This window comes from Nymphalis io, chromosome 28 (assembly GCF_905147045.1).
Source record: "Nymphalis io chromosome 28, ilAglIoxx1.1, whole genome shotgun sequence".
Taxonomy (NCBI): domain Eukaryota; kingdom Metazoa; phylum Arthropoda; class Insecta; order Lepidoptera; family Nymphalidae; genus Nymphalis; species Nymphalis io.
In genome coordinates this window covers 5,135,286-5,162,493 of record NC_065915.1, presented here as the reverse complement: position 1 = coordinate 5,162,493, position 27,208 = coordinate 5,135,286, and the positions used below count along the sequence as shown (strand labels likewise).

General features: G+C 36.7%; 3 protein-coding genes across 8 annotated transcripts in view; 1 reads left to right on the top strand and 2 right to left on the bottom strand.

Moving 5' to 3' along the window:
- The window catches only part of LOC126779087 (probable chitinase 2), a 90,255-nt gene that overhangs the window by 7,271 nt on the left and 55,776 nt on the right, over positions 1 to 27,208 (top strand). For 2 of the 3 annotated variants that reach the window (XM_050502923.1, XM_050502922.1), the window contains exons 5-9: positions 251 to 466; positions 737 to 934; positions 1,519 to 1,649; positions 2,078 to 2,256; positions 6,129 to 6,552. In XM_050502923.1, the coding sequence (XP_050358880.1) occupies positions 251 to 466; positions 737 to 934; positions 1,519 to 1,649; positions 2,078 to 2,256; positions 6,129 to 6,400 (996 nt within the window). In that variant the 3' untranslated portion in view covers positions 6,401 to 6,552. Of the gene's footprint in view, positions 1 to 250; positions 467 to 736; positions 935 to 1,518; positions 1,650 to 2,077; positions 2,257 to 6,128; positions 6,553 to 19,444; positions 19,618 to 19,924; positions 20,273 to 27,208 lie in introns of those variants that run through there. The other variant, XR_007670269.1, reaches the window with a different exon arrangement.
- LOC126779134 (probable chitinase 2) overlaps positions 6,962 to 27,208 on the bottom strand; it is a 155,138-nt gene continuing 134,891 nt past the window's right edge. For 2 of the 4 annotated variants that reach the window (XM_050502992.1, XM_050502991.1), the window contains exons 2-6: positions 14,210 to 14,374; positions 10,828 to 11,023; positions 10,284 to 10,380; positions 7,741 to 7,951; positions 6,962 to 7,087 (exon numbers count right to left, since the gene is read on the bottom strand). In XM_050502992.1, coding sequence (XP_050358949.1) covers positions 7,760 to 7,951; positions 10,284 to 10,380; positions 10,828 to 11,023; positions 14,210 to 14,327 — 603 coding nt within the window. In that variant the 5' untranslated portion in view covers positions 14,328 to 14,374 and the 3' untranslated portion in view covers positions 6,962 to 7,087; positions 7,741 to 7,759. Of the gene's footprint in view, positions 7,088 to 7,740; positions 7,952 to 10,283; positions 10,381 to 10,827; positions 11,024 to 14,209; positions 14,375 to 15,474; positions 15,563 to 27,208 lie in introns of those variants that run through there. The other 2 variants (XM_050502990.1, XM_050502989.1) reach the window with 2 other exon arrangements.
- LOC126779152 (U-scoloptoxin(01)-Er1a-like) lies at positions 20,503 to 26,893 on the bottom strand. Its single transcript, XM_050503025.1, has 4 exons — positions 26,805 to 26,893; positions 22,290 to 22,459; positions 21,926 to 22,006; positions 20,503 to 20,899 (listed from the first exon to the last, which is right to left on the bottom strand). The coding sequence occupies exons 1-4, from the start codon at positions 26,833 to 26,835 to the stop codon at positions 20,846 to 20,848; spliced, it is 336 nt and encodes a 111-aa protein (XP_050358982.1). The 5' UTR covers positions 26,836 to 26,893; the 3' UTR covers positions 20,503 to 20,845.

Genomic DNA, 27,208 nt, shown 5'->3' with positions numbered 1-27,208 from the left:
TTGGTGGCGCATTGGCGATGTAAGCGATGGTTAACATTTCTTACAGAGCCAATGTCTAAGGGCGTTTGGTGACCACTTACCATCAGGTGGCCCACATGCTCGTCCGCCTTCCTATTCTACAATATATATATATAATTAATTTATTTTCTCTATATTAGTACATAATATGTAATATATTACGTTATACACTATCTAAAAACATGAGGCCTATGTTTTCTAATCATATCAGAGTTATATGATATGTTTTTAGGAATTAAAAGAGGCATTCTTACCATACGGCTACATTCTAAGCGCGTCACTGTCTAATATCAGAGAAATAATGAGTTCTGCGTATGATTTAGTGAACCTGAATCGTTATTTGGACTTTATTTATTTACTTGGGAACGATTATAGAGGACCTTGGCGCAGAACTGTCGGAGCATCCGCACCATTAAAGGGATTAAGTAAACGGGATGATAGAAATGTGGTATGATAACATTATATTTTTTTTGGTTATAAATTGCAATGTATTACAGTTATTATTGTGCGCAGTTTAAAATAAGACATGCAAATTGATAGGTGGACGCACCACATAGGTATATAAGTTTTCAGTCCTTAGATCTTAAAAACATTATGTAAATAATAATGATATTAATAAGTAATGGCGTCTATGTGATCATTAGCCAGTCTATCACCATATTATAAATTAAAAAGAGCAGATAGGTAAGTAATTAAATATAATTATTTATATTTTCAGGAATATATAATTAAATACTTGCTTTCGTTCGGACTAAGTCCTGATAAATTAGTTCTCGCCATACTTTTCACCGGTCAGACGTTTATTTTGAGAGAATCCGATGTAAAAAATATTGAATTTGGAAAAACTAAAGCAGTTGGATTTTATGGATTTTCTGGACCATATATTAATGGGTTTAATATGTACGGATATAACGAGGTAAGTGGAAATATCTTAAATAACGCAGTTAGAATCCATTCGGCTGTTAAATATCTATTGCTGGTCATAATCCTCTAATTGTCCCAATTCCGACCAGTTATGTACTGGCTGAATCCAATTCATACGTTCTTTGGGTTATCAGCTCACCTAGTCAATGGTGTCCTATAGCGAAGGTGTTCTGAGCTGTGATCTCCCTTCGTGATCGCAATACTTAGTGCTAAATCACCTAACAGATAAGCTGATATTTGTAAAAGTATTCCGTAAGAAGGCTTTATTTGTTTTGATAGGCACAGGAGTTTAAGCTCTTTCAATGTTAAGGTTTTTCAAGCTGCTACTGAATATTTCTTAATAGAATAGCGCAATATTTTTTATCGGTTAGACCCAGTGTTTGAACTTTGGACATCATAATCAACGGGGCTAGTCATAATTCAACATGACAGACTTTTAAGTAACTAAAACTCTTTGTAGTTTTAAAATTTTATTTAATTCTGTATTCAAAATGACGATTCAAAAAGTATTATTTTCAAAAAGTATTTATTAATCCTTCTTGAATAATGTATATTTTGTAATGATTTTTTATCCAGGTATGTCTAGATTTGAAAAATAATTCCAAGTGGGTTTATCATTGGGATAAAGAATCGTCGACACCGTATTTGCGTGATGGACGTCGTATTATTACTTATGATGACACTCGTTCTATCGCCAATAAAGTCAAGTAAGACACATATAACTATAAGTTTATGTATATGAGGGTTAAGTGACTGGTAGGATTAATGAAAGGAATGATGTTTTACAAGTTAAAGTCAAGGAACAGCTTGTGAATGTCCCGCTGGGCTAAGGCCTCCTCCCTTTTTGGAAAGAAAACTTGGAGCTTATTCCACCAAGCTGCTCCAATGCGGTTTGGTTTTCAAGTTATGTTAAGAGCTTTTAAAAATAACCAGAACTATTGCAAAGAAAACTAGAACACTTATTTATTATAAAAGGAAATGAGACTTATATTATCTGAATGCTACTATGCCATAAATGTGACATAGTAGCGTTCAGATAATATGAGTCTATAAAAAATCGTTAAATTTCGTAGATTTTTTTTAACTAGATACAATTCTTGTTATTATATATTGTATTTTTTTGTATGAATTACAGATTGGGTATTGAATACAATATCGCTGGGTTTATGGCTTGGAGTATAGACACTGATGATTTCAAAGGTCTCTGTGACATGCCAAACGATACTTATACTTATATGGATTTCACTGTGAGATTTAATGACATAACAAAAGAAAAATTCTGGCAAGACTCTTCGAAAATTCCAAATACCCAGAGTGAGTATAAGTCTTTTTTTTATATTTGCTGGGATGGCAAATGACTCTACTCCACCTGATGGTAAGTGGTAGTAGAGTCCAAACGCGACGACGGCCAGTACAGTCGGGAAGAATGTTCTGTACTAGCCGTCCCCACCTTGCCGGCCCGCAAGATGCCTCTTCACGCCTCGTTTGAAGGAACACGGGTTGTAAGGGGAGGGGTACACGTGAGCTGGTAAGAAATTCCATTTTGTGGTAGTGCGACAAAGAAAGGAGTTGCCAAATTTCTATATGCGCGATGGAATTGATGTCACAGTTAGGCGGTGACATCGAGAACCAGCTCGCGTGGACTTAAGAAGGAAGGGGGAATGAGAGAGAATAATTCCTCAGAGCACTCGCCGTGATACAGTCGATAGAAAGCGCTCAGTGCTGCTATCTCGCGACAAAATTGTAAAGGTTCAAGGGTGTTTGTGACCTTTACGTCGCCAATAATGCGTACTGCACGTCGCTGCAACCGGTCCAAGGCCTCCAGTAGGTACTTAGCGGAGCCATCCCAAAGGTGCGAGCAATATTCAACGCAAGACCGTATCTGTGTTTTGTATAACAGGCACAGTTGTTGTGGCGTGAAAAAACGCCGCATCTTGTTCAGAACTCCGAGTTTCCGTGAAGCTGTTTTTATAATAGCCTCGATGTAATCCCTTGTACTAAGGTCCCAGAGAACGTCAATCCCCAGCATGGCGATTTTGCTTTGTATCACCAGCGGAGTACCACAGAGGGAGGGAAGAGGGGAAAATGCTGACTTTTTCGCTGTGAGAGCGCATACCTGTGTTTTCTTGGCATTAAACTCAACAAGATTATCAGAACCCCATTTGGCGATGAGCTCTAACGTCCTATCGAGTTCAATGACAAGATTCTCCCGCCTCTCCTCAGCTTCCGCCCGCCCAGCCACTGCGCGCCCATGGTATCCACCATGCACTGTACTATCATCTGCATAGCAATGTATGTTCCCAAGAGAGAGCATATCATTGATATGCAAAAGAAAGAGTGTAGGAGATAGCACAGATCCCTGGGGGACCCCAGCATTCACTACATAGAATTGTGAAGCGCAACCATCAACTAAAACACGAAGGCTACGCTTGTGTAGGAAGCTGGCAATCCAGGTGCATAGCTGAGCAGGCAGACCATATGCTGGCAGCTTGGAGAGAAGACTTCTGTGCCAGACCCTGTCGAAAGCCTTGGAGATATCGAGGCTGACAACCAACGATTCTCCATGCTTGTCGATAGCTTCACCCCAGAGGTGTGTTACGTACGCTAGAAGATCACCTGTGGACCGTTTTGGTCGAAACCCGTATTGACGATCATTAATTAAAGAGTGATCTTCTAGGTAATGGATCAGTTGGTTGTTTAAAATCCGTTCCATCACCTTACAAAGTACTGAGGTGATAGCTATTGGCCGATAATTTGCCGGGTCAGACCGATCCCCTTTTTTGGGAATCGCTTGCACATCAGCTCATCTCCAAGCCTCCGGCACACATCCCGAAGAGAGAGAAAGTTGGAACAGGCGCGTTAACACAGGAGACAGCTCCGCCGCGCACTTCTTCAGCACTATGGATGGTATTCCATCGGGACCGCTAGCTTTCCGTATATCAAGTGATTGCAGCTCCGCACGCACATCACGTTGCCTGATTTTGATGTCAGGCATCGTGTGGCCACATGAAGGTATTGTTGGTGGCAGTACATTACAATCATCGATCACAGAGTTGTCGGCAAAGAGTTTAGCCAGGAGGTCGGCTTTCTCCTGCGGACTGTGAGCTAGCGATCAGACTGGATTTCTGAGCGGTGACAGCGAAGGTTGGCAGAAATTGTTTTGCACAGACTTGGTCAGACGCCAGAAGCTACGGGAGCTCTTAGGATGCGGAACAAGGTCATGACCAATCTGTACAATGCGCTGTGCATCCGCTCTCTTGTATGCCTTTCTACAGGACTTGGAATTTTTATTATAGTTTGCTTTCAGTGAGTCAATGTTAGATGCCCCGCTAATGCAGCCGTTGATCCACTTGCGATATGCCGCCTGTTTAGATGATACAGCATCGGCACATTCACGAGTGAACCAACGGTTACGCGTACTCCTACTGACGAGATCTGAGCTAGGAATGTAGTATTCCATTCCCAACATGATCTCGTCAGCAACAGCAGCGGCACCAGCTGTCGGGTCATTCCCACTGAAGCTACGTTCCTTCCAAGGGACCGACGCATAGTAATCGCGCATACCGTCCCAATCCGCCGACTTATAGTGCCAAACGCGACGTTTTCATACCGCTAGTGGCGGCAGCTTGGCCTGTGGCACTCTGGTAGAAATAAGGCTGTGATCCGAAGAGCCAAGAGGAGCCTGAACCACAACCTGATATTCCACCGGGTGAGAAGTCAGCAGAAGGTCCAGTAGAGAAGGTGCTTGCCCATCCATGTCTGGGATACTGGTGGGCTGATCAACCAGTTGGGTCAAGTCGTTTGTGAGAGCAAAAGCATGAGCAGTTCTTCCAGCATGGTCAGTTTTGAGCGATTTCAACCATGATTCATGGTGAGCATTAAAATCCCCCAAAACATCAATTCTGCGTTAGGAAACTGCTCTTGTGCAGCATCTGCCACCCGACTAAGATGGTCAAATAATCGACTTGTCTCCAAGTCACCATTGTGGGATCTGTAGAGGCACACGTAGACTCGACTCTGACAAACCAGGTCCACACGTACCACCAACATGGAGAAGGAGGGGTCCTCCAAGCAGCGCAATCGGTGACAAGAAACATCCGCCTTGACGAACAAGCATACTCCGGCTTTCGCTTTGAAAGAATCTTCAAGCATGTAGCCGGGATAGTTAAGGTAGCTGGTGTCGGCAGGGCGGAGTTTTTGCGTCTCCTTGAGAAACAACATTGCTGGCCGCGCTGTCTCGAGATGGTGGTGGACAGCGTTGAGGTTAGCGTGGAGTCCACGGATGTTAGAGAACTCGACCTCAAACAGCGTGAGTATGGTGCGGGTGTGCACCGCTGAACGACCATTATTTCTTAGTTGCGCTACCAATTGGAAAAATAAGGAAAAGAGACGTGAAGCGAGCGACGTATTGCCACGATAGGGATGGGCAAAGTGTGGAGGCGTGTTTCCCCAAGTGGTTGCCAAAAGGAAAAATACACTGACCCGCCGGACGGAAGGGCCTCCGAACCCCCCCGGAAGTGGCCGCCGGGACTCCACCTTCCGGTCACCAACCGGCACGACGGTCCACCCCGAGATTATGCGTGGCGTGGTGGGGCAGCCTCGCGAGCTGGTTAGGCACGCTCGGGCCCCTGTACTATGCCAAGAGCGGAACAGCCGTTTCTTCAGGTCTCCCTGTCCGGCAGGTCAATACAGTTTCCCCCGGTATTGGTTCAACAGTCGTCTCCACTGAACCAACACCCATCGCGGCAATACTCGCTCGGGCACTGGCTGTACGCTGGCTGACCTCGAAACGCGGCTGCAAGCCACTTCACGAGTTTTTCACCATGCGTACGGTGGTAACAAGCCAGGCGGATGTTAGCATCCTACCACCAGTTGAGCAGATGGTCGCTCAGATATCCCTTAGTCGCCTCTTACGACACCCATGTGAAAGAGAGGGGCAGTGAAATGTATTCTTTCTCCGTCACTGCACGGATAAAATTCAATAAATTTGCAATTCCGTGAACATTTTTCCGCATGAACCCAAGCCAAATCTTTATTCAATGTCCTTATTAGTTAGCTCGCTTCATTATTAAAAATACGCCGCCAATGTTTTGGCCGAGATGGCCTAGTAGTTAGAACGCGTGAATATTAACCGATGATCGTGGGTTCAAACCCGCGCAAACACCACCGAATTTTTATGATTACAGCTGACTCAGACGGGAACGTATATGGATATTTAAGAAATAAACAAATTTTCGGATTAAAACAAAATAATTTCAGAAATTATCCCCTTTTGAGGACAATTAATGAAGCGATATACATAGCATTAGAAGAGAAGAAGATAGTAGATACTATTAATCTAGCTACAACTAGTTTAAAAGAGCAGAAATACGAGCAGAATATAGGAGATTACAGTGACACACATATACCGTGTGAAATAACTTGCTCAAAAGTATGTTTTTATGAACCTGGTTATTAGGGTGAAAAAGAAAAATATTATACAGCCTAAAAATATATTGTAATTAAATTGGTGAATTCCTGCACTAACAGTTACCCATGTGTTAGTCTATATTATTGTTAACATTATATAAATTGTCATAAAATTAATTATAGAGTAAAACTTTTGAAATGAATCTAACCTTTGTTTTAATATTTAATTTTTATTAAAACATTTTTGTTTTGAAATATTTATTTTGTTATAGGTTGTTCTTTTTTTTTAATTACATAAATTATTAATCATATAATATAAACATAATAAAAATATTTAATGTATAAAATGTGTATATCTAGAGGCTCGGTGCTGGGAAAATTAAACATTAAACTTTCATAGGTATTTTAACGGTACTACGGTACACGGTATTATATTTGTATGTATATTTTTGTGTATTGTTGATTACTAATTACCGCCTTCACGGATCTGCCAGACAACTAGCAGAGAATGCGTCCAAGCATTAACTGCCAGTTGTCTGGCAGTCACACTAGCTGCTTCAGGTAATTGTAGTATATTTTTGTCATAAGTAGAAAATTTGACATTGGTAAGTTTTTCCAAATTCAATATTTTTACTTCGGATTCTTTCAAAATAAAGGTCCATCCGATGAATTGTATGCCGAGAACTAATTTATCAGGACTTATTCCGAACGAAAGCAATTATTTAATTGTATATTCCTAAAAATATAATTAATCATATTTAATTACTTATCTATCTGCTCTTCGTCGTTTTATCTAAATTACTGCTTCATTTTCGCTTCGTTCCGACACTTAGTATTTTTTTAAATTTAAAATATGCTGATAGACTTGCAAATGACAATATAGACGCCATCACCAATGCGCCACCAACCTTGGGAACTTGTTGTGTCTCTTGTGCTTGCAGTTATACTGGCTCAACCGTCAAATCGGAACACAACAATACTAAGAGGTGCTGCTGCTACTGTACTGCTGTTTTGCAGTAGAATATATTATATCATTTGTTATAAGTCCATATTTTAGGAGAATTATGTAGTTCAGAAACATGGTATATTCTCCTTTTTTTCTGCTCAACACTTAAGGTACAAACAATATTTTATTTATTTCGTTATTTTTTTTCATTAATTTCCAGCGGCGCCAACTGGTGAGCAATGAGAGCAAAGATAGTCCTCATATATACACAAATTCGAAACAAATATCCTTATTATTTACATAATGTTTTTAAAAACTAAGGACAGACAGCTTAGATACCTATATGGTGCGTTCACCCATCCATTTGCACGTCTTATTTAAGCACACAAGAATAGCTGTAATACAATGAAATTTATAACTATAAAAATATAATGTTATCATACCACATTTCTTTCATCCCGTTTACTTAATCCATTTAATGGTGCGGATGCTCCGACTATCCCAGGGTCCCTTATAATCATAACCAAGTAAATAAATCAAGTCCAAATAACGATTTCGGTTCACTAAATCATACACAGAACTCATTATTTCTCTGGTATTAGCTCGTGACTTGCTTAGAATATAACCGTATGGTAAGAATGCCTCTTTTAATTCCTGAAAACATAAAATATAACTCTAGATCCCATTTGCAAAGCAAAGGCCTCATGTTGTTAGATAGTGTATAACGTAATCTATTACATGTTATGATATTATATAGAAAAAATAAATTAATAATATATTATATAACTATTATAATAAATCACTTAAAAAATTAATAGCAATAAAGTTTCGTTAACAATTGCAATGCCAATTATAAATACTATACTACTATAGGCTATGCACTCAACAATTATATATCATATGGCGAAAGTGCTATTTGATTAAGTTAGGAGCATTTTTTATGTTACTACTACCTGACCCGTGCCCACATCGTTTGGGGATAAACATTTTTCTTTGTGATCGATTGGCCAAATATGAATGAAATTGTCTCGCGTATTTGATATTTTAAATTATCTCTTAAACTATGCCACCAAAAAACAAACTGTAAAAAATGAATTTTATCTAAACAAAATTTCCTTGGTAATAAAACAATTTAAATTTCAATAGATTGATGTATTAGGTCCTTACATATGACATTAGCGTTTTGTCGTCCTGGCCACTTTTATTTGAAATATCTCCTCTTTGGTTAAGAATTCCAAATTAAAATTTATGAATTCATTTAGCTGGTACATTTGAGTTTTGAAAACAGTCATTCATTTGTTTTTTTCCTCATTATTTTATTCCGTGGCGTCGCTTATTACCGCACAATGGAAAACATGAAATAACGGTATATTTACGAGTACGAGTTCTACCATGGCACTAGTGCTGCAGAAACAGCTCGAAGGATTAATGATGTGTACGGCGCTGGTGTCGCAAAAGAAAGCACGGTACGTATTTGGTTTCAACGTTTTTTTCTGGAAATTTCGACCTTCAGAACCAATCCTGTGGACGGCCGGAGACCATCCATCACAAAGCACTTCAGAGATAGCTACAGACTTCGGGGTAAGTGATAAAACTGTATTAATCCACTTGAAGTAAATCGGGAAAGTAAAGAAACTTGAACACGCATCAGAACAGAATAGAATCGAACTTGCAAACACGCGTCGACTGCTGTGTTACTTTGCTCAACCGACACAATAATGAAGGGATTTTAAATCGAATCATTACTTGTGATGAAAAATGAATACCGTACGATAATTGGAAGCACTCGTTGCAATGGCTGAACCCTGAAGATCCAGCCAAATCCTACCCTAAACGAAAATTAACTCAGAAAAAGTTACTTGTGAGTGTTTGGTGGACTAGCGCCGGTGTCATACAGTACAGCTTTCTAAAATCTTGCCAAACAATTACGGCAGATATCTATTGTCAGCAACTGCAAACAATGAAGGAAGAACTAGCTGCTAAACAACCGAGACAACGCAAGACCACACACTGCACAACAAACAACTACTAAGTTAGATGAGCTGCAATTGGAATGTCTGCGACATCCACCGTACTCCCCGGAACTTGCTCTAACAGATTACCATTTTTTCCGGAATTTGGACAACTTCTTACACGGAAAAAAATTCAATTCCGATGCGGCAGTCCAAACCGCCTTCAAAGAGTTTATTGATTCTCGCCCCCATGGTTTTTTTAGTAAACGGATCAATGAACTACTTTGCCACTTTTGCCATCTCATAGATGGAAAAAGTGCATAGATAACAACGGCGCATACTTTAATTAATAAAATATATTTTACAAAAAAAAAAAATTGACTTTATATTCCTCCCGTACAAAACGCCAATTTCATATGTAAGGACTTAATATATGAAAAAACCGTCAAGCTCTACAACTTTTCTCTAGAACTTAATCATATATCTCATCTCATCGTTAAGGCTGCATTCGTAAGAAACGTTTTTGTTCGACCGTTTTTTCTACGACTTACTTTTCAAATCCCACTACTACGAAAAAGTCTCAATTTTTCGGGTTAATATTACAGCCTATGACACTCACAAATAGGATATGGCTTTCTATTGGTAAAAGAATTTTCAAATTCGGTTAAGTAGATCCAGAGAATACCCCCTACAACTTTACCTTTAAAACTTTACCTCTTTATAATATTATATAGATTGTTATTATTTTTAAAAAGCAGACGGGCAAATGGGCCACCTTTTGTTAAGTAGTCACTACCGCCTATGACATTGGCTATGTAAGAAATAATAACCATTTCTTACAATTACAATCTTGAGAACAAAACTGTTATATTCCTTGTGCCTGTAGTTACACTGGCTCACACACCCTTCAAACCGGTACACAAAAATACTAAGTATTGCTGTTTAACGTTTGAATATCATGATGAGTGGGTGGTACCCAGACAGGTTTGCACAAAGTCCTACCACCTAGTAACATGCGAACATTTATACGATACCTTAGTCAAAGTGACGAAGTTCTCTTTATCTTCAGGACTTCCACCTATCAGGGTAGGATATTTCCATATTATGTCTAGACCATCAAACTCGTATTTCCTACAAACAAAACCATGGTTTATGAAGTCATGCGACAGTGAATAGAAGATAGATATTTAGAAGGTTTTTTTTTTAAATGGCAGCCGCCAATTACATGACCAAACTTTGAAGGATAAATAATTCATTTCGTATTATTGTTATATTTATATCAGTTCATATTATAAAAAAAATCCTTCGTCGTCTATGTCTGTGTGAACACGATAAACTTAATAACTACTAAACGGACTTTCATACGGTTTTCACCAATTGACGGAGTGATTCATGAGAAAGGTTTAAGTGTATAAATCAGTTTAGTGAAATTGGTTATAATAGGACGGTAAATGTTGAAGATGGCGGAAAAAATCATGACCGACAAAACGTTTCATGTTGAAACTCACACTACCCGTGCGAAGCTGGGACGTGTAAGTAGAATAATACAATATATTAATTATGTACTCTAAAACTTACTCAAGATATTGCATGACGCTTCTGATAAATCTGAACCTTTCCCATCTATTGCCAGCAATCTTAGAAAATTGCTCGGAACCTTCATTCCAGCCACCGGTACTTAAAGTAACTTTTATATGAGGATAACTCTTTTTAATCCTGGTCAGGTTTTTATAACCAGCGTTACCACTATCTCGTTCTATGTCAAGCCATTGGTCTGGAAAAACAGAAATGTAATTTCTTATCAGATATAATTGGTTAAATTAAAGAGGGTTTTAAATGAATTAGTAAAGTAGGACATCTTAGCAACAATATCATTTGTACGCATTATTTTAATAGGCATGATTAGCTGATGCATACTACAAATTGAATTGATTTGTAGTGTTTACTATTTATTCGTATTATACCACTGTTTTTTAGTCAGTCGTATCACGAATATGCCACATAAATAATTAATCGATTACGATTTTATTTAAAGGTAGCTTTATATACAAACTTTATATTTAATATCAGTAAAAATAAATTTGTTATATCCATAGCATGTATCTGCATGATGTTCAGTGAATCTGAATATCATGCAGATATATGCCTCTACTAGCACTGCAAGTGAAGAGGACATTGAGAGATTCTATTCTGAAATAGAAACTTCCATCGCTAAAGTACCTAATAGAGAAACTCTAATAATACCGGGCGACTTCAATGCCAAAATTGGAGAAAATTTTTTACCAGCCTGGACATTGTGTGGGCAAATTTGGACTTGGAACACGCAACGAAAGAGGAGAACGTCTCATACAGTTTGCAAATGAAAATGACCTGGTGATAGCCAATAGCCTTTTCCAGCACCATCCTCGCAGGCTATACACTTGGACATCGCCAGATGGTAAATATCGCAATCAAATAGATTATATCCTAATTAGATCGCGATGGAAAACATCAATTAGAAATGCCCATACATTACCCGGGGCAGATTGTGGATCTGACCACCAACTTCTAATTTCCAAGTTTAAATTAAAGTTAAAAGCGGCTCGAAGTCACCAAAAACAGAGAAGAATTGAAGTTCAGGACAACTCAAAGTTTTACGCTGCTGCAAAACAGAAGTGGGTAGAATGGGCAATTTTTTTTTTTTTTTTATATGCCCCGGGATGGTAAATGACTCTACTCCACCTGATGGTAAGTGGTAGTAGAGTCCAAACGCGACGACGGCCAGTTCAGTCGGGAAGAATGTTCTGTACTAGCCGTCCCCGCCTTGCCGGCCCGCAAGATGCCTCTTGACGCCTCGTTTGAAGGAACCCGGGTTGTAAGAGGAGGGGAACACGTGAGCTGGTAAGGAATTCCATTCTTTGGTAGTGCGACAAAGAAAGGAGTTGCCAAATTTCTTTGTGCGCGATGGAATTGATGTCACAGTTAGGCGGTGACATCGAGAACCAGCTCGCGTGGACTTAAGAAGGAAGGGGGAAGCAGGAATTAGAGAGAATAATTCCTCAGAGCACTCGCCGTGATACAGACGATAGAAAGCGCTCAGTGCTGCTATCTTGCGGCGCAATTGTAAAGGTTCAAGGGTGTTTGTGACCTTTACGTCACCAATAATGCGTACTGCACGTCGCTGCAATCGGTCCAAGGCCTCCATTAGACTTAAATGCAGACTTTACAGAGATTTTTTTAAATGCAGACTTTACAGAGGAGACGCCTGAGAGGTTGTGGGACCGAACCAAAAAACTAATAATAGAGTCTGCTTCGGTCTCGGGATCATCAGCTGCAACATGCAAGCGACAACACTGGATGTCAGATAATACCTTAGAACTAGTCGAACGGAGATGCACGCTAAAGTCAACAGGTGCAGGCATTGGCGACTTAAACAAACTGTCAGCACAAATTCAGGCAGGTTTCAGGAAGGATTATAATGCCTATCTCTGCAAAATATGTGAGGAAATCGATGCTCATGACATGAGTCCAGAGATCTAGTAAAATTTTACTATGCATACTCAATGAACGACTGAAGAACTTTTTGTCCAAGGAAATTGCACCAGAACAAGCCGGTTTTGTAAAAGGAAGGGGTACACGTGAATAGATCCTCATTGTTCGCCAGATAATAGAGAAGGTACGAGAGTTTAACAAGCCTACCTATATTTGCTTTGTTGACTTCTCAAAGGCATTTGACTCAGTAAAATGGCCCAGACTACGGAGGGTGTTACTGGACATGGGTACACCGAAACACTTAGTTCATCTTCTTAGACGTCTTTACAAAGATGGGACTGCATCCGTGCGGACGGATGATGTTTTATCTGAAGACTTTCATCCCAGCGCTGGAATTCGCCAAGGATGCATAATATCACCGCTCTTGTTCAATGCTTACACAGAACTGGTAATGCGCATTGCGCTTGAGGACTGGAGTGACGGTATTGCAGTTGGTGGGCACAAGATTACGAATTTGCGCTATGCCGACGACACGACCCTGTTTGCGTCTGACGCGGTTCATATGGAAGAATTGCTTCTTAAAATGGAGCGCGTATGTCAAGAATTCGGATTAAAGCTTAACCGCAGTAAAACAAAGATGATGATTGTAGACCGGGCAAAAAACAACTCGCCCGAGATCACTCAGATTGCGAACTGTGAGGTCGTCCAATCCTATACATATCTAGGAGCTTTAATATCGAATAATGGTGGATGCGTAGATGAGGTCAAGCGACGTATGGCAATTACGAGAACTGCAATGGAGGGGCTGAAGAAAATATGGAGGAACAGAAAAATTACCAAAGCAACCAAGATCCGGCTCGTACAAACGCTTGTTTTCCCATATTTTTATACGCTGCGGAGACGTGGACTTTGCGGCAGGTCGAAAAAAAAGAATTTCGAACCAATATCTCCATTCTTCAAGAACTCGGCATCAAACAGCGTCTTTTGGCGCTGGTTCGAAAGCGCATACTAACATTTTTTGGACACGTCTCCCGGCAAGGAAATGACTCCATTGAGCGCCTTGTTATTCAAGGCAAGGTGGATGGCATCAGACCACGTGGAAGGACGCCCATGCCATGGACCGACCAAATAAAAACAACTGTTAGCGGTCCTTTGCATGAATGCACGAGGCTTCCCACTAACAGGGACATATGGCGCAGGCTCGTGAGGCGAATATCATCTGCGCCGAATAATTTATAATACTTCATGGCGACCACGACCGCTCTGACAAGAGTGTCACGACAAAGAATATCTATAGCAGTTATAATTTTCTTCTTATTATAATAATATATGTCAACAAATATATATATACCGCATACACAAGACATTCGAAAGTAGCGTCTGAGCGATGTCGTCATAAGAGAGCGTCACGCCGTTTGCCGTCCCAGCATACGAGTCCGACTATCCCTAAGTTTATATTAATACATGTTTCATATAGTAAAGGACTTACTGCGGCTTTTAATAGTATGCGATTCTTCATCTAAGCCAGCGAAAGCGTAGACAATGTGAGTGCATAATGTTGGATTTATGTCTGATATTTCGAATTTCACAGGAGGCTTCCTGAACATCGCCCTGGACGCTAAGTAGCAGACGACAAATTTGCCATGTTTTGGACCTGAAAAGACAATTTACTTTATAATAAATGTAAAGAAAGAGCTCCACTTCTGATCTAAGGTGATCTTATGGGGAGAAGGTTTGCACTTTATTCCACCACACCGCTCCAGGGCAGACCTTCATTCGACACACGGAGGTTTCCTCACGAAGTTTTACTTCACAGGGAGTACGTGATGAATTATAAATACAAATTAAGCACATGAAATATCAGTGGCGATTTGGTATCTCAATCTTTGTTTTACTATTCACGTATCGCCACTGAGCCATCTCAGCTATTATCATTTCGGTATTTAACAAGCTCATCACGGAATCCAGTATGTCACCTCTGTGTCCGTTATTACACTGGCTCAACGAGTTATTTGACAATAGATTGATCGTGATCGATTCGATCCAATATCCCAGTTCACCAGCACAAAGTCCTCGCACCGATTAAAGGAATTGATATCAAGAAATAAAAATAATCAGTCATTTATGGTCGTTACATAACAGTTTCGTCCATTTTCTATTTGTGCATTTACTAATTAAATGAACCGACGAAATAGAGTAATGTTAGGATTTTCTATAAATAAATCTATTTGCAAGCTTTATTTAAACTATCATCGATAATTTATTATAAACAAACACCATCACACACAATGCAGTGTATTTGTATCTCAAAGTCGCAAAATATTCACAAAATAAGAATTGTAACTTTGATGCTCATTTCTATAAACAAATTACCCTCTTATACTAACTTATACTAAAATAGACGAATAAGGCGACGCTTCTAATAAAATACTAGCTAATTTTCTCAGCTTCACAAGATAAGGAGGAAAAAGCATTTTGGATAGGATTTGCGTAAAGTTCGTTCTTAGTGAGCGTCTAGGTCAGGAAGTAACTGTGACAAATTTCAAGTCAATCGGGCGGGGATAGTTTATGAGATCTCGTGATGACTGGTATTTCGCTTATATGTATTTATATAGATTAACTATTTACTTATACGAAGTTAACACGTCAACAAAAACATTTGTTTTTTTTTTACTTTTAAAAGTTTTTTAAAAAAAAAAACATAATTGATGACTCCGCAATAATACATAATAATAATTAAAATAATAAATCTACCTCACCATCGATATTACTGCCACCCACAATCAGATACACAGTCACGCTTAACAATAAACTTGTTCTGCAAAACATTTTACAAATAAACCAACTAAAAATGAGTTATAACCGCGAACGTCGTAAAGGAAGGTAAACTGTTCTAAATATTACCAACACGTAAACAATTGATAATGGTCCCAATTATAATATACATTCGTATATAAACAACTGATTATTATTAGAATAAAAAATATTGTTTTATCTTAGCTACTTTATGCCAAAATATACTATAATAACGATAATAGGATATTTATAAGTTACCAATAATGTATTACTAATATTGTAGTGGTAAAAAATATTGGTTACGTCACACATAACGCTGTCTCATCTCGTTACCAGCTGGTGCATTCTAAATTTCAATGGTAATTATTTAGTTCATATAAGTGTAACAAACCACACAATGCGTGGTTAAATATTAATTAATATATTTATTTAATATTTAATTAAATGTACAATGTTGAAAAGTATCGCTATGTTGTTAATGGATGAGTTTGATTATCAGTTATATTTTTTTATTTTTTTTATTCAACCTTTTGCCGTCCACTGGACGAAAACCTTTTATATTTTTCCCGAGATTTGTGTCGGTTTTTCTCGGTAGAATCTATCCAAACTGGTGGAAGCTTATTATTGTCACGATTTCAATTATCCAAATAAAATTTTTCATCATCTCAAATTGGAATATAAGTTTTCAACTGAATTATAAAGGTCAAAATTTATTTGTTTAGATTTTAGCCGCACCAAGTCGACATTATAAAACTACGGTATACAAAAGGCTGTCTCTCTATCAATGTACTGATTAAACTATAAGACAGATGTTTAAATTATGTAGATAATCTTTGTTTTGTAATAGAGTACGACATCATCATCATCATCATCATCACCCTTTTCTCGTCCACTGCTAGACATAGGTCTCTCCAATAGCACGCCACTGAGCTCGATTTTCAGCTCTTAATCTCCAACCGCTGCCAGCCAGAGTACGACAACGATTCCGAAATTATATTTTAACGGGCAGACTCAACGTACCAATTTCATATTTCTCTAAGACTTCTTTTATGTATTAATATGCTCATATCATAGGAAGATATACTCATATATACCATTCCAATAGCAGGAGGAATTAAGGATGAATAAAGAAATCGTAAATTAACAAATTGCATATGATTGTGGCTGAAATAGGCTATATGTACATGTAACGCGAGGGTAATAAAAATTAAATATTTTAAATAATTATTGCAGTTAATAAAGTTTTTGTGTCAATTACTTCAAAACCGATTCATAAAAATGTCTTCCATATGTTATAATATTTTTATAAATACATTAAAGCATTTAATATACACAAATAAAATTAAAAAATAGCTGTAAAAGTGCTGTGGATGCGAGAATGCTAGCAGCATTTTCCCATCGCAACGCCGGGTGTGTTTCCCTGCTGTCTGTATAGAATTTATTACTATTTTTAATTAGAATTATAAAGTTAAAGATTGTTTTTATTTGTTTGGACGCGCTTTTTCTCAAGATCCAGTTTATTTAATTAACTATTTCGAATTTCACAGGAGGCTTGTCTTCTATAGCACACACTATACGGTGAAGGAAAACATCGTGAGGAAACCTGCATGTGTCTTATTTCACTGAAATTCAGCCACATGTGTATTCCACCAACCCGCATTGGAGCAGCGTGGTGGAATAAGCTCCAAACCTTCTCAGCAGTGGGACATTAGCAGGCTGTTACTGTACTGTACTGTAATATTTTGGATGCTAAGCAGTCACCAAATTGCATTGAGAAATTAATCATTCATTTCTGTATTGAGATGAATTATAATCAAAAATTAAGCACATAAAAATTCAGTGGTGTTTGCCCGGGTTTGAATCCACGATCATCGGTTAATATTCATGCGTTCTTATCACTAGGCCATCTCGGCTATTTTTAAGCATTATTCATTAATTGCAGTTGACTCAGAAGGAAACGTTTATGGATATTTAAGAAATAAACAAATTCTCGGATTAAAACAAAATAATTTCAGAAATTATCCCCTTATGAGGACGATTAATGAAGCGATATATATAGCGTTAGAAGAGAAGAAAATAGTAGATGCGATTAATCTAGCTAGAACTAGTTTAAAAGAGCAGGAATACGAGCAGAATATAGGAGATTACAGTGACACACAGATACCGTGTGAAATAACTTGTTTTTATGGGCCTGGTTATTAGAATGAAAAAGGAAAATGTTATACAGCCTAAAAATATATTTTAATTAAATTCTTGAATTCCTGCACTAACAGTTGCCCATGTGTTAGTCTATATTATTGTTCGTTAACATTATATAAATTGTTATAAAATTAATTATTGGGTAAAACTTTTGAAATGAATCTAACCTTTGTTTTTTATAATTTAATAAAATATTTTGAAATACTTTCTTTTGTATTAGGTTGTTTTTTTCAAATTTAAGAACCTATTTTATTTATAGATAAAATAATCAATAGTCTTCCTATATAATATAATTATATAAAAATATTTAATGTATAAAATGTGTTTATCTAGAGGATCGGTGCTGGGGAAATTAAACATTTAACCAACTTTCACAGACTATGTGTATTATTTATACTATATATGTAATAGTTTTGTATTTATTTTGTTGGTATTATATGTGTATGTATATTTTTGTGTACTATTTGTGTTGTGTAAAATATCGTATCATAATTAAACTATGAGATATGAAATCAATTTTAAAAGCTATAAATCTATCCCCAGGTTTGATAGGGGCTTTGACAAGAGCTTTGTGCCATCTCGTCTGGATTGGTACTACTCATCACATAATTTACCGCCATTCAGAAATACTTAGTATTGTTGTGTACCGGCTTAAAGGGTGAGTGAGTCAGTGTAACTACATGACTCAACATCTTAGTTTCCAAGGTTTGTGGCGCATTGGCGATGTAAGGCTCGATTAATATTTTTACATCACCATAGTCGGTAGTGATCACTTTCCTTCATCCATCTCGTGGCCCATTTGTTCGCCCGCCTTTTTATGTTATAAAAAAACAGCAGTTCGTTTCAGCTATTATTCCGTTTGAAGTAAATAAAGAATTACGCAAATGACATTTTTTTTTTCATTGAATGTCAATGTTTGATTTACTGTCAACATTTATCGATGATAAATCGTTTTGAATTAATCGTATCACTGTTTTTTTTTTACTTTTTACCATCAGACCCAGTGTTTGAACTTTGGACATCAGAATCAAGGGGCTAGTCACAAATCAACATGATAGACTTTTAAGTAACTATAACTCTTTGTGGTTTTAAATTTTATTTAATTCTGTATTCAAACGATGTATGGCGATACAAAAAGTATTATTAATCCTACTTGAATAATGTATATTTTGTAATGATTTTTTATCCAGGTATGTCTAGATTTGAGAAATATTTCCAAGTGGGTTTATCATTGGGATAAAGAATCGTCGACACCGTATTTGCGTGATGGACGTCGTATTATTACTTATGATGACACTCGTTCTATCGCCAATAAAGTCAAGTAAGACACATATAACTATAAGTTTATGTATATGAGGGTTAAGTGACTGGTAGGATTAATGAAAGGAATGATGTTTTACAAGTTAAAGTCAAGGAACAGCTTGTGAATGTCCCGCTGGGCTAAGGCCTCCTCCCTTTATGGAAAGAAAACTTGGAGCTTATTCCACCACGCTGCTCCAATGTGGTTTGGTTTGGTTTTCAAGTTAAGGCTTGCAAAAATGACCAGAACTATTGCAAAGAAAACTAGAACACTTATTTATCATAGAAGGAAATGAGTCTTATATTATCTGAACGCTACTATGCCATAAATGTGACATAGTAGCGTTCAGATAATATGAGTCTACAAAAAATCGTTAAATTTCGTAGAAAAATTTTAACCAGAGTCAATTCTTGTTTTTATGAATTACAGATTGGGTTTTGAATACAATATCGCTGGGTTTATGGCTTGGAGTATAGACACGGATGATTTCAAAGGTCTCTGTGACATGCCAAATGATACTTATACGGATTTCACTATGAGATTTAATGACATAACAAAAGACAAATTCTGGCAAGATTCCTCGAAGAGCCCAAATACCCAGAGTGAGTGTAATTATTTGCCATTCCGTGAACATTTTGCCGCAAGAAACCAAGCCAAATTCGATGTCCTTATTGGATGACTTGCTTTATTATTAAAAATATGCCGCCGATGTTTTGGATGCTAAACAGTCACCAAAATGCATTGAAAAATTAATCATACATTTCTGTATAATCAAGTGACACTATGTTACTTGTGCCTGGAATTAAATTGCCCCACCAATTATAAATTACTAAACCATGGCAATACAATGTTGTTTGTTACAAAAACTATTGACTGGATGACCAGATAAACGTAATTCATTAATTTCAGTTGACTCGGAAGGGAACGGATATGGAAATTTAAGGAATAAACAAATTCTCGGATTAAAACAAAATAATTTCTGAAATTATCCCCTTATGAGGACGATTAATGAAGCGATATATATAGCATTAGAAGAGAAGAAGATAATAGACGCGATTAATCTAGCTAGAACTAGTTTAAAAGAGCAGGAGTACGAGTAGAATATAGGAGATTATAGAGACACACAGACGTGTGAGAAAGCTTGTTCAGAAGTATGTTTTTATGGGCCTGGTTTTTAGGGTGAAAAAGGAAAATATTATACAGCCTAAAAATATATTTTAATTAAATTCTTGAATTCATGCACTAACAGTTGCCCATGTGTTAGTCTATATTATTGTTAACATTATATAAATTGTTATAAAATTATATATTGAGTAAAACTTTTAAAATTAATCGATCCATTGTTTTTACTATTTAATAAAATATTTTGAAATACTTCTTTTGTATTTGATTGTATTTTTTCAAATTTAAGTACCTATTTTATTTATATTCAAAATAATCAATAGTCTCCCTATATACAGGCTAAATAACCTTAAATTATTAATCATGTAATATAAATATAATGTAAATATTTAATGTATAATATATGTCTATCTAGATGGTCGGTGCTGGGAAAATTAAACATTAAACCAACTTTCCCAGACTATCTATAAATATGAAAAAGTGACTGCATCGTATAGTCGAGTGTCCGTGAATGTTCAGCTAAATAATATGTTAGAAGTGGTTTAAAAACTTGCAATCAACACACACAGACATGAGATGTTATTTTAAAAATTGGAATCATTTTAATTTAATCTTAGAATCGAATGGGAATAGTTTCATAAATGATTTTCTATTTGAGATTATTATTTCATTTTAATTAAATTAAATTTAACAAGGATCACACGCTTATCACAAATCTTCGTAAGGAGAACCGCAGCGGACGTTGTAGAAATGATCACAAACCTGAATAAGAAACGTATTGTTATATATGTATAAAGGTAGGTACTTGTAAATTAGCGGCTGTTTAGTTAAACAATGCTTTATCTCTTTCTATCATTATTCTTTTGATATTCGAATGAAGAAGACAACATTGTTAATTAAATTACCCGCTGAACAATATTTATAAGTAAGACCATAATATTTGTATTAAATTAACTACTAATAGAGCTTTAATAATAAATTTGGTGTTATTTTTTTATACTATATTTCTGGGCATTTTTTTAGTAAGGCTAATAATCAAAATCAGTTTTGTTTAATAATAATAATAATATCCTCGGACATTTTTCACACACGGCCATCTGATCCCAAATTAAGCTTGTACAAATCTTGTGCTATGGAAACCAGACAACTGATATACTACATATACTACTTTTCTTTTGTAAATACATACTTATATAGATAATTACACCCAGACTCAGGACAAACAGACATGTTCATGCGCACAAATGTCTGTCCTGGGTGGGAATCGAACCCACAACCTTCGGCGTGAAAGGCAAGTGTTCTACCAACCACGCCAACCGGGTCGTCATAACAATTAGTTTTTGTCAAACAGCTAGACAGTAAGTTACCTAGAATTGGTACATTTATAATTTTTTTTATATAGAATGAGAAGGCGGACTAGCATATGAGCCTCCTGATGGTAAGTGGTCACCAACGCCCATAGACATTGGCATTGTAAGAAATGTTAACCATCGCTTACATCGCCAATGCGCCACCAACCTTGGGTAAGATGTTATGTCCCTTGTGCCTGTAATTACACTGGCTCACTCACCTTTAAAACCGAAACACAACAATACCAAGTACTACTGTTTTGCGGTATAATATCTGATGAGTGAGTGGTACCTACCCAGACGAGCTTGCACAAAGCTCTACCGTCAGTACAAAGCTCTACCACCAGTATATATATTACTTAATTGTTTCGAATTATCAAGTATTTTGCATATGTACTGAAGATGCGCCTTTTCAAATAAAATAAACTATTTCCTTTACCTGAAACTGTTCATTGAACAGCGTTCCATTGGTGCATAAATCCGTACTGACTAGACGCTGACGCCAGCAGAAATGAAATGCCTGGAATGATTCATTAATCTTATATAAAAAAATGGACGTGATAGAATTGAAACTTAGAATATATATAATCTCTCACTTTCTACGTCATATCTTTCCTCTCTCTCATGTAACGAAAGTGCTTAAACGTTAAATGCTTCCTAAGAATTTTCACTTCAAAATGATATGACTTTTGCAAGTATTCTATGAGATGAGATGATGAAAATGTTACTTAATCGAATGAACTATGCGTGACATTGTAAACAATGAGGTTGATTTTTTTCTATCTCTTTCATTTTCTAGTTACCTGACAGCCGCTGTCAACGTCAGCGTAATAGCCCCGAGTCCGCCCTTCGCAAGTGAAGCGCGTTGGTGGCGCCTTCTCGAATACGGGATGGAGTGGCGGGTCATGGGGTAGATGCAAGATGTGATAGTACTCAAAGTCTTTGGGATGCTGACTGACGACGGCAGTTAACGCTGTAAAATTACGTATTTTGTTATTCGAAGGATATAAGCAATCTGCAAATAGGCAACGAAGTTTCCACTGCAAATATGAGTAATAGTTTTTACAATAAAATATTAGTATTAGATTAGTAGAAATAATAATAATGATGTCCTCCAGACCGATTTCGGCCGCGGCGGCCAATCTCAAGAGAGATTAGCCAACTACGCAGGAGATATTATAGTGCACAAGTGTGTGCGAAAACACAGGTGCACTCTCTATTCCCTAACTCTCATAATCCGATAAGACGGCAATCCGACACGACCGGAAAGAGTTCAGGCGCAGGACCAACGGATTTACGCGCTTTCCGAGGCACGGGAGTGTGCACACTTCCAAATTCCAGACTCCGGGCTGCTACTGAGAATTTTGTGACAGAAAAACCCAATAACTTTTTATTGGCGCAACCTGGGAATTGAACCCAGGATCTCCGGGTCTGCGGCTTTCTATCAAGCCACTAGACAAACGAGGTAGTTTTTATTATTTATATATTTATATATAATTGTTTACAATGTATCAATCAATCAATCGAGCCAATCGTTGTCCACTGCTGAACATAGGCCTCTCCTAAGGTGCGCCAAAGCTCCCTGTCCTCCGCCTTCCGCATCCAGTTGGTGCCCGCCACCTTCTTAAGGTCGTCGGTCCACCTGGCTGGAGGGCGCCCTACGCTGCGCTTGCCGATTCGTGGTCTCCACTCTAGGACTCGTCTGCTCCAACGGCCAACGGTCCTACGACATACGTGACCAGCCCACTGCCACTTCAGCCTGCTAATTTTGCAAGCTATGTCGGTGACTTCGGTTCTTTTCCGGATAATCTCATTTCTGATCTTATCCTTCAAAGATATTCCGAGTATAGCTCGCTCCATAGCACGCTGAGCGACTTTGAATTTGTGGACTAGTCCCGCAGTTAGTGTCCACGTTTCGGCACCGTATGTCATGGCAGGTAAGACGCATTGGTTGAAGACTTTCTTCTTCAAACATTGCGGTATAGACGACTGGAGGACTTGACGAAGGTTGCCAAATGCAACAATATATATAAATAAGTATTTAAAATAGAAATAAATAAAAATTAATATGTAATAGCCGTAAACTTGTCATGTAAACGGTACGTAATAGTTGCATTACTTTTTTCCTTTTACCCACCTACGACAATGGTAAATTATAACAAACTAGATTAAGAAATTACTAATACCACTTCTTCCATAATTTTTGTATCTACTTATATGATTAACGTATATTTCTCATATTAAGTGAATTGTATTCTTTTTTGAGAAATAAATGTCTTAAACCATAATATTAGGCAGACTTGTGCCTGTAACTTTTATTATAAATAATAATAATTTCATTTAAAAAACATCATATCAGATCAGAAACAAAATGTGAGCGATAATAACTGCTATAGTGTAAAATTACACTGGTTACCTCACCCTTTAAGACGGAACACAACAATATTAAGTATTGATGTTTGACTGTACAATATATGTGGAGATGATTGTCTGTTATAATTTTTATGGGTATTTTTTGCGCCTTGTTCGCCAAATCTTTAAATACTAAGCAACATATATTTTGTAATTGTCGCTCGTTTTCTATTCAATAACTAAAAAAAAACTCGTGGTATTTTTTTTTACAAAAAAGGCTTATTATAATTAAATAAAAACATACATATATATGATAGAAGAGCACGGAGTTAGTATTCGTTGATGTTTGTACTGTATAATAATAATAGCCTGGGAAATTATTTACACACGGCCATCTGATCCCAAACTACGCAGAGCTTGTACTATGGAAACCAGACAACTGATATACTACATATACTTTTCTTTTGTAAATACAGACTTATATAGATTATTACACCCAGACTTAGAACAAACAGACATGTTCAGGCACACAAATGTCTGTCCTGTGTGGGAATCGAATCCACAACCTTCGGCGTGGATTGCAAGTATCTACCAACCACGCCAACCGGCCCGTCGAATATATATATTCGAGTATATATAGATATAACTGCATATGATTATTCCATGTAATTTTTTGGCTGTTAAAAAGACTAACTTCTGAGTTTCTTGCCGGTTTTTCTCGGTGAAAATTACGTTCTGAACCGGTGGTAGTTTTATATTTAAAATTGTAAAATGACAATTCAAAAATGCTTCTTGAGCTTCTTAAATAAAGTATATTTTGATTTTGACGAAGCAACAAAAAAGAGCCTTAGTTTAGGTCTTTATTTTTTATTGCCATTTTAATATTATACACTTCATGTATATGCTATCCATTTGATACGGTTATTTATATATAATAATCACAAGCGAGCTGAGATGGTCCAGTCGTTGGAATGCGTGAATCTAAAACAAGGATTGCGGCTTCAAACCCAAGCAGTATTGAGTTTTCATGTGCTTATTTATTTATAATGCATGGGCGCGGCGGTGAAGGAAAACTTGCATGTGTCGGATAAAATTCAACCACATGTGTATCCAACCTCTTTTGAGGAGTGGTGAAATAAACTCCAAGCCTTCTCAACAAACTCTCAACGACAAGACAACGTGTGATGGTATCTGCTAGTTAAAAATAAATAATATTTTAATATCTAATTAATTGTCAAGTTACCCTTCAACTTATTGATATATTGGCTTAGAGGAAAAAAACTGTTTAAAAAACGTGTAATGTTTTTTGTGGCTGTTAAGTATTAATAAAAACGGCCTAGATACAATCGCTTAGTCCTAATTGTATAAATATTATCAACCTGTTTTTTTAATTAATTAATTTGCTTTAAAAGAAAACAAATTCTATAAGCGTATACAGATTGGCTCCTTTGGGCGTTTTTACCCACGTTAAACCTTATTGCACCGGCTCCATGGGCAACGCATAACGCTATACGGCATGTAATTTTCCCCAGAAATATAACCCAAAAAGATTTTTGCAATTTTAATTGGTGCAAGTGGCCAACTGATAGTAAGTGCTCACCAACCCCGGAACCGCAACTACACAAGTATTGCTGCTTAACGGTAGAATATCTTATGAGTGGTAGATACCTACCCAGACGGGGTTTGTACAAGACAAAGACCTACCAACTAGTTATTTAAATAAACTGGAACTTGAGATAAGCGCTTTCAAACAAAAAGAAATAAAATCTCCAACTTTATATTTATAATTAAAAATAGTAACTAATAAATTCTATACAACGCGACTTGTATTTACCGCTCGCTGAAAATTTAAAAAATATATGTATGTATGTTAGAGTTTCTGGTTCTATAGAATTCCGTCAACTATTTATTACAGTTGATCTTTGCACTACGTTAGAAGAGAATAGAATATTCTTTATTGTACACCAAAAGAGTTACAGTTTACTACGGTAGTTCACAATAGAATGATTCGTAATACTATCGAGCATCCCTTTTTATAGAATCAATGTGACTACAAATAAATATTAATCGCAAATAATCCATCGCCTCACTGGCGGCAAGATTGTTCATATTTCGCCCAGAAGATCGGAATTTCGATTCAAAGGGAAAATGCTTCTGGCATTCTCGCATCCGAAATACTTTTACAGCTATTTTTTTTTTAATTTTATTTGTGTATATTTAATGTTTTAATGTATTCATAAAAATATTATAACATACGGAAGACGGTCTTTATGAATCAGTTTTCAAATAATTGACGGAACACTTTATTAAGTGCAATAGTTATTTATAATATTTAATTTTTATTACACTTGCGCTACATGTACATACACTCATACTTTCGTGAAAAGTATACCATCCTATAATATGAACATATTAATACTTAAAAGACGTCTTAGAGAAATATGAAATTGAGACGCTGAGCTTGCCCGTTAAAATAAAATTTCGCAATCCCTCTTACTCTATTACAAAACAAAGATTATCTCCATAATTTAAACATCTGTCTTATAGTTTAGTACATTAATAGAGAGACATACTTTTGTATATAGTAGTTTTATAATGTCGACTTGGTACGGCTAAAATGTAAATATGATTTGTAACCCCCTTAATTTTGACCTTAATTTCTTAATTCAGTTGAAAATTTATATTCCAAATTTCAAATGATGAAAAATTTAATTTGGATAAGATTCAATTGAATATTGTTTATCCAAGTAATTTTTATTTAAATCGTAATCAAACTTAAAGTCAGGCTTCCACCGGTTGGGATAAATTCTACCGAGAAAAACCAAGCCAAAACTCAGTAACTCCATAAAAAAAACATATAACTGATACCGATCGGGATGTTTGGAGTTCTATGGGAGGCTTTCGTCCAGTGGACAGCAAAAGGCTGAATAAAAAAATAAAAAAATATAACTGATAATCAAACTCACCCATTAAAAACATAGCAATACTTTTCAACATTGTATATTTAATTAAATATTAAATAAATAAATAAATTACTATTTAACCACGCGTGTGGCGTGTAACACTTATATGAACTAAATAACATGAGATTACCATTGAAATTTAGAATGTACCAGCTGGTAACGAGATGTGACAGCGTTATGTGTGATGTAACCAATATTTTTTACCACTACAATATTAGTAATACATTATTTTTAACTTATAAATAAATCGTTATTATAGTATCTTTTGGCTAAAAGTAGCTCAGATAAAACAGTATTTTTTATTATATATATATATTATATATTTTATACGAAACGCTCAGGATCAAACAGTCGGATAAGATTTTTTTAGATTTTTGTTTAATGTATACGTTTAAACTTGTACAATA

Bases quoted from the DNA above. Each gene is read 5' to 3' on its own strand.
- LOC126779152 (XM_050503025.1), bottom strand. From the start codon at position 26,835: ATGTTGAAAAGTATTGCTATGTTTTTAATGG. The intron at 22,460-26,804 runs GTGAGTTTGATT...GTAATTTTACAG, and splicing joins TATTGCTATGTTTTTAATGG to CGTTAACTGCCGTCGTCAGT. The intron at 22,007-22,289 runs GTAACTAGAAAA...GAATCATTCCAG, and splicing joins ACGTTGACAGCGGCTGTCAG to GCATTTCATTTCTGCTGGCG.